The sequence below is a fragment of the Acartia tonsa genome, chromosome 10, assembly GCF_053477335.1.
Source record: "Acartia tonsa isolate MP-2025a chromosome 10, ASM5347733v1, whole genome shotgun sequence".
Taxonomy (NCBI): domain Eukaryota; kingdom Metazoa; phylum Arthropoda; class Copepoda; order Calanoida; family Acartiidae; genus Acartia; species Acartia tonsa.
In genome coordinates this window covers 44,168,639-44,176,055 of record NC_137269.1, presented here as the reverse complement: position 1 = coordinate 44,176,055, position 7,417 = coordinate 44,168,639, and the positions used below count along the sequence as shown (strand labels likewise).

At 34.6% G+C, this 7,417-nt stretch overlaps 2 protein-coding genes across 2 annotated transcripts; both read left to right on the top strand.

The window, feature by feature from the left end:
• The first annotated feature begins 366 nt into the window (after nt 1-366).
• Nucleotides 367-2,785, top strand: LOC145329262 (polycystin-2-like protein 1). Its single transcript, XM_080173319.1, has 6 exons — nt 367-463; nt 656-719; nt 1,106-1,149; nt 1,518-1,574; nt 2,064-2,181; nt 2,620-2,785. The coding sequence occupies exons 1-6, from the start codon at nt 372-374 to the stop codon at nt 2,710-2,712; spliced, it is 468 nt and encodes a 155-aa protein (XP_080029445.1). The 5' UTR covers nt 367-371; the 3' UTR covers nt 2,713-2,785.
• A 704-nt stretch (nt 2,786-3,489) lies between these two features.
• On the top strand, nt 3,490-6,660 carry LOC145329261 (uncharacterized). Its single transcript, XM_080173318.1, has 6 exons — nt 3,490-3,594; nt 3,951-4,029; nt 4,524-4,597; nt 5,090-5,164; nt 5,876-5,970; nt 6,573-6,660. Exons 1-6 carry the CDS (start codon nt 3,500-3,502, stop codon nt 6,596-6,598), a joined length of 444 nt encoding a protein of 147 aa, XP_080029444.1. The 5' UTR covers nt 3,490-3,499; the 3' UTR covers nt 6,599-6,660.
• The last annotated feature ends 757 nt before the right edge of the window (nt 6,661-7,417 follow it).

Genomic DNA, 7,417 nt, shown 5'->3' with positions numbered 1-7,417 from the left:
TAATTTTTAATTATTATATCCGCGGAAAGCTCTCCATAATACGATATGAGATGGGGAAACTGGAAAAAAACCTCTCCGTGGTAATATAAAAAATACAGTACTTTTTAAATATAAGCAGACAAACTAATACTAACAGTTAACCCCCTAGAAGGCTTCTGAGGTTGGGAGGTGGGGGGAGGTTGATTTAAATTGCCCTAGTGATGATTTCTCTTCGAAGGTTGGAGATGTACTCCCCCAAAAATTCTCTAGACCTTTAAGAAGCTTCACTGTAAAAGAGAGTGTATGCAGTGGTCCAGATCCCACGCTACAGACAAAAAAAAGCTTACTACTTTGTGTGTTATTTTTGAGCTTATTATTTGATTAGATCTGGAATGGCTATCTGTGTATTTTTTGCTTGGATAAAATTATTTAAATTTACTTCATTCAACAAAACAATGAGCCAATTAGAGAAAACTTTGGCAAAGTAACAAATTTTGTCCTTATCTATAATACAAAGTAGAATGATGTCTGTCTGTCCCTCTGAAGCTTAAGATTTCATTTACCGCGGTTACTGATTGTGCTATACTCTTCAGAGAATATAGCTACTGATCCTGAGGTGGTTTTAAGCTATTTTCTTTGGGGGTGGGACACAATTACATATTACTAATATATTAAGGTGTACAGGAGAGGTACTAGAGTTTGGGGTCATGTTTATGATTATATTTCTTGCATATGGGCAGGTATAGTACACAAATTAGGAGTACAGCTGCTATATACCAAGGTAGTGTCCGAAGGCTGAATGTCGCTTGAAAAATTTGACTGCAGAGATTTTCTTTTGTAATATATATAATAAATATTTTTGGTAATAAACTTTTATTTATCTCAATTCAAAAAGTTAAATTCATGTTGTCAAAACATTGTTATTTCAGCTTAATTTATCCATATTAGAAACATTTCATTTATAATTAACTTCTTATTTTAAAATGAGTGTTTTCTCGTGTGTGTTGTGAGTCATACTATGGCATTAGCTGGAAGTAAAAGGATTTGTCTTGAGGCGTATTTTTAACACAGATAAAAAGACAAACTAACCAACTAACAATTACTAATCATTAATTTATATTTTTAGATGGGGTTACACTTATTTGGAACACAATTGAATTCATTTAGCAGGTTTTAAATAGAGACAGAGACAAGACAGAGACAAGACAGAGACAAGACAGAGACAAGACAGAGACAAGACAGAGACAAGACAGAGACAAGACAGAGACAGGATAGAGACAAGACAGAGACAAGACAGAGACAAGACAGAGACAAGACAGAGACAAGACAGAGACAAGACAGAGACAAGACAGAGACAAGACAGAGACAAGACAGAGACAAGACAGAGACAAGACAGAGGCAAGACAGAGACAAGACAGAGACAAGACAGAGACAAGACAGAGACAAGACAGAGACAAGACAGAGACAAGACAGGGACAAGACAGTGACAAGACAGAGACAAGACAAAGGTGTGTACGATACCATAATTTTCATTTTAGTTTAACATCTTCATTGTTGACCCTGTTCAGACTTATACTTGGAGATTTTGACTTTAGGTAAATATATTTTTAGTGGCGCAGCTACTCTATATCCCTGTAATGTTTATACATCATAAAGTTAATTAAAATGCGTAGAATAAGAAAAAAGGAAATAAGAAAGAGCTAGAGCTAACTTGGATAAAAGTTCCTGTTTAAAAATCATTTAAAAAAAGTAACAGAATCTATTTGTGTCTGTGTTTGTGTGTACCAAAGGATCTTGTTAATCACAGAACCGATATGGTTCTCCTTTACAGGGTAGCTTCTCATAGGTTCTGGGAAGTTTATAAGTATTTTGGAAGAGGGTACCAAAACTCTCCAAAGATGAATAGCAATATAAAAAATTTACCTCCGCCTAAATGATTTTTAGATTTTTCTTCTTAAATTTACAATTTAATGTGGGGGGGGGGGGTGTAACTCCTAGTATTATATAAAGAGATATAAGAATGAAAGTAACATCATTTTCATTAGTACATGATTAAAAGGACAATACCAAATTTCTTGTTTCAGAGCAATGGATACCGCCAGCCCCTATTTGGGCAGAGTATTCTTTGTTGTCTATGTTCTCTTTGTATTCTTCTATCTCCTCAACATGTTTCTAGCCATCATTAATGATACCTACAGTCAGGTTAGCATGGAGCTCTACAACTCTATCGTTGTACCTCTATTAGTTTTGTTTAATATGTTTCATTTAAATTTTGTTCGTGAACGGTTTTTTTTAAAAATTTTTACTAAGCACAAAAGTTTACTCGAAGTCGATACTGCTGTTTTGCTATCTCAATTATCATGTATCTAATTATTAAACAAAAAATTTTTAAAATATATTTATTCAATTGTTTACCATGCTACATTTAAAGTGATAAGGAACAAATTTTCCATTGAAATTAAATGTTTTATTTGCTATTTGTTTTTGTTTTCTTAAATTTCATGTCTAGGTATCATGATGATTTTTATAACCAATGTATTATTAAAATTTTGTGGAGGGTAAAAATCTGGGGTTTTAAAGTTTGATTGGAGTAAATACACCCCCCCCCCCCCGGACTTATATCCATGTATATACATTCAGGTGAAGGAAGATGGGGAAAAAGATTTGGACAATTTGGAGCTAGCTGACTATTTTGCTAATGGATACAACAATGTTATTGGTCAGGGAAGTTAAAATTGTAAAGGTGTATATAAAACTAAAATACCTGGATTTTTTGTAGCTTTTACTGGATATTAGATTCTTAATCCAGACTTTTGTTTGTAGTTATTTTGCAGCCCTCTAGAGGAAAATGGTGCAAAACTACAAAATCAATTCTTTAAACATATAGATAATTAAATATTTGTTTCTTTTCTAGTTTTTCATTTGTTACTTATTTCATTTCAAAATATCCAAATTGACAAACCCCAAACTGTCCCAGTTTTGAGCAAGACGATTCCAGTTACGTCATATACGTTTCGAGAAAGAAAAGGGGAAGGGGGGAAGAAAATCTCTTAAAAAGAGATGGGAGAAAAGGGAAGAGATTTTCTTCCCCCCTTCCCTTTTTATATGACGTCACAGGAATCGTCTTGCTCAAAACTGGGACAGTTTGGGGTTTGTCTCCAAATTCTCTTAATTTTTGTAGAAACTTAGTATAATAAGGTACCCTTGTAGGTTAAGGAGCTTTCTTTAGGTCTATAATCCTTAAGTAAAAGTAACAGGATCTCTGTCTGTCTATCTGTACTAAAGGTCTAAACTGATATGGTTGTCCTTCAAAATTTAACTTCATACAAGTCCTTGGAATGTTTACAACAATTTTTGAGGAAGGATAACCTAGACACCAAAAAAAATTCGCCCCTAGAAAAAATTACCCTTATTCATTTTTCTTTTTAAAACTAAAATTAAAATTTAGGGTGGTCGACTCCCATAATCTAATCCCATATCAATCTACGTTCATACTACTTTAACTGCAAAGGCGGGATTTATGAGAAATAAGCAGATAGATGTAAAAAATGCAATCAAGGCGGCTAATTTTGATGGTGAAGCTACTTTTGATCAAGTTAGACAGCAACTTAAAAGGTGAAGAGGTTTGTTTGTAAAATTTAAACACAAGGAAATTAATCATAAGCATAGTAGTTGTTTTATATTATACTAGTGGCTGCACCGCTTGCATCTAGGGGCTCTATATTCAAAGATTGAAAAAAGCCTAAAATAAGAGACATAAGCCTTAAAATAAAATAGCCAAAAAAAACATCAAGAGACCAATGTAAAGCTCCCCTAAATTGAGGAACTCAATTGGTTCAGTAGTCATTGAAAACATAAGCTTCTGGCATAAAACCTTACTACTTTATACTACAGGATGGCCCAGATGGCAAAATTTTGATGCATTACAGACCAACAGACAACTTAGTACTCTATAACTATTTTCTATACAGGTCCAATTTTTCTGAGCAAGAAATCTCTCTTGTATGTAGTCAGTATGAACAAATGTTTGAAGGGAAGATAGACAACGAGGTAAATTGCAGAGCAGCTTCTCTTTTTATAACAAGAAACAAGGATGACAACATCCTTAATCAGTGAAGCACAAAAAATCATGGATTCAAATATGGACAAGGAGATTTTTATGAGAATTAATTATTTCAAGAATCACGAAACCTTTCTCAATTTCTAATATTTATATTTGTAGCTTAACTGACATTTCGATGGACAAAATAAATTACATACTGGGTTCTCACTGGTTTAGGAATTCTTCACAAAAAACAGCCGTCTATCTTAAATAGCAGCTGATACAATTCACGTTTCTCCCAAAGCATTACAGACTGTCTGAATGACTGACAAATTGAATTATAGAGTAGATTCGTTATGAGCTTAATTTATATCTAATTTATCCCCTGTAAATTATAATAGTTCTCAAAGTTTTATGACACAATGTCGCATTCGTGATTGGTTGGTTTAAACTAGCAGTGTTCATGCTTTTCCTCCATTCATTTTATTTGTCCACAATTTAGGAAAATGACTCCTCTGGTGAAACTGATGATGAAATTGATCCCAATGAATTGATTTATGCTCAAGAATGCAACAAGTAAGAGAGAAGCGCTGTAGAGTGTCATGTGTGACGTCATAAAAATACGTCTAAAAAGGAGAGAGGGGAGGAGAGATGGGGAAGGAAACCTCTAAAAAAGAGATGTCACAAGTGACACCTTAAGAGCTTCTGTAAAAGACATTTTCAAACATTACAAGATATCAACCATGAGTTCACGATTCACTTCGTCTGTCCGTCAGTCTGTCCGTAATGCTACGGGGGAAATGTGTTTTTAAGATGGACATCTAAATTTTCTGAGATCTTTAGCTTCTGTCAAAAAACTTATAGCTAATTTTGAAGCACCTTATAGTGCCTAAAAAATGACGTCATACAATACAAATGACCAATTATAGGTCAGTATACATTTTAACTGAACAATATATTATATACTGGCCTATCATTGGTAATTTGTATTGTATGACGTCATTTTGTATCAGGCACTATAAGCTGCTTCCTAATCCTCATAAAATGTATGCAAAGATGATATTGTAGGCTGAGTGACCGCTTGAACCAGCTGGAACTTATGACCGCTCGTATAGCTGGTGGGGTCGACAGACTTTTCATCAGGTATTAATCAGTGGAAAAACAAGTGAAACATAAAATCTTGAAGGGGTGAGGATGAAATTTTAAATTGGGTAAAAATAAAACAAAAATGAATTTGATAATATATGCAAATAAAAATTATTTAATAATCAACTGCTGTACCTAGCCCCTTTTAGCTGACTTATTATGGGAACGAAATGGAAAAAATATTTGTACCAAAATAAACAGTGACCAATAACATGGTCGAAAATACCCGCGACCGTAGCTCAACACGTAGCGCATCCGCTCGTCGTCGGGAAGGTGATAGGTTCGAATCTCGGGCCGACACCGCATCATAACTAAAGACGTTAAAAATGGTTCCTACTGCTGCTATGTCAGATGCGCGACATAAATAGTTAGGGTAGGGGGAATGTCTTGGCCCAAAACAGGCGCAACTCGTTACCATGCACAGTTGGGACTTCTCAGACAAAGGCCGTGCATCTCAGAGAGTTGGTTGTCTGTTGGATGTTACTTAACCTAATATCCTTGGGTGTTTAGACAGAGAAGAGTGCGTAACAGCCATCCTTAGTTCTGCTGGATTGTTTGACCAGGACCTAGACAGTACACCAAGTCGAAAAGGTCCTGGACTGTAATCCCGCCCGTACGAGGTAATCTACTAGGTAAAACATGGCCGAATTATTTTTCTTATTGGCGTATTTTAGAGAGTGTGTCTTTAGATTATCTCTATTGTTCTAGACTAGCAAATATAGAGATGGAGAAGACAAAGCGAAGGGATGTTATGAACAAAATCCTTAGCGAAATTACGGTCAGCTCAAAAATTGGCTCTAAAGGTGAGAGAATAGAAACAATATTAACCCCTCCTGTAGATTAAAAATATTGGACAAAGCCCAAATTGTTTTAAAGTTGTGTCAAAAATGATCCACGTGACGTAATAAAATGAGGAAGATGAGAGGGTAAGAAAACCCCTAAAAAGAGATGGATAATCCCTCATTTATATTACGTCACATGGATCATTTTTGACACAATTTTAACAAAATTTGGGCTTTGTCAAAATATTGGAGTCAATACCCCCTCAATGTCCCCTCCATTCCTGCAGAAAATAATAATTTTCTTAAAGTGAGAGGGGTTATTGGTCTGTTTATTACACTGGTCCCCAAAGTTATATAATAACGTTTTATTCGTTGGCTTAAAAACTTTGAGGACTATAGTTAATTTTGATTGTTTAAACATTTTTAAAGTTTAGCGTTCAATCGTTTCAACCACTAATTTTAATCAACAGAAGGGGTAAAAGTATAACAAAAATTTGTGTAGGTACACTTTCCCTAAAACCATCTTGAAAGCTTCACTGTAAAGTAAAGTCATATTAGTCAAGCAGACATCAGACAGACAAACATCCTGTTACTTTTTTAATGCTCATATTTGTATTTTTCAGTGGATGTAAATGAAATTGCCGACTAAGAAAATGATTCTGATTAAATTCAAATTAAAGAAAATTATTATTCAATAAATGATTATTTGAATGTTTTTTTTCATTGTTTGTTGACCGTATGTCATCCAGGGATATAATATAATATAAAAATCACGCAACCTTTCTATAAAACGAGCAAAAAAAATTTGGCCCAAGCTGCAAATTGTTTACAAACCGTCTCCCCACGACAACCATGAAAATCACGCACACCCCACTCCACACTACCGCGCGCGCACGCGCACACATACACCCAAAATTTTGTCATCTTAGAGTTCTAATACTAGAAACCCAAAGCTGGCAGGAGGAGAGGTTGGTTAGGAGAAATCTTTTAGATTATAGGGAGATTTTATACCTAGGGGAGGTAAAATTATGAGTGACCCGTAAGTTGATAACTAGCGCCGGTTCTAAAAGCTCTAAAATCACAATAGAGTATCACCGTAATGATATTTTAAACACAAGTTATTATATATTTAAAAAATCCGCAGAACTCAATAAGGTGTAGTCGCCCCTCCCCTATTTTAAATTCTTCAACCCCTAATCGCTCCTCTCATTTTCTTCTTTATACCTCCTTCTTCTTATTTTCTCCCCTCTCTCCTTCCCTTTTCCCCTTTTCTGGACGCACCGGTTGCGTTTACTACGAATATGTGGCCAAAATAAGTTATATATATTAAATAAAATTAGTGAATAAAAAACATTTTTTGTTTTAAATTTTATTATAATTTTTGTTAAAAACCGTTGAATATAAAAAAAATTTCATAATAAAAATTTTCTTGGGGGCCAAATTTTTTTTGGCTTGGCCACCCTGTGTT

Coding starts and splice junctions, on each gene's coding strand:
- LOC145329262 (XM_080173319.1), top strand. CDS start 372: ATGGCTATCTGTGTATTTTTTGCTTGGATAAAATTATTTAAATTTACT. Junction 1,575..2,063: donor CTTGGAGATTTTGACTTTAG/GTAAATATATTT, acceptor TTCTTGTTTCAG/AGCAATGGATACCGCCAGCC. Junction 2,182..2,619: donor TTAATGATACCTACAGTCAG/GTTAGCATGGAG, acceptor ATATACATTCAG/GTGAAGGAAGATGGGGAAAA.
- LOC145329261 (XM_080173318.1), top strand. CDS start 3,500: ATGAGAAATAAGCAGATAGATGTAAAAAATGCAATCAAGGCGGCTAAT. Junction 5,165..5,875: donor GTCGACAGACTTTTCATCAG/GTATTAATCAGT, acceptor CTATTGTTCTAG/ACTAGCAAATATAGAGATGG. Junction 5,971..6,572: donor CTCAAAAATTGGCTCTAAAG/GTGAGAGAATAG, acceptor TGTATTTTTCAG/TGGATGTAAATGAAATTGCC.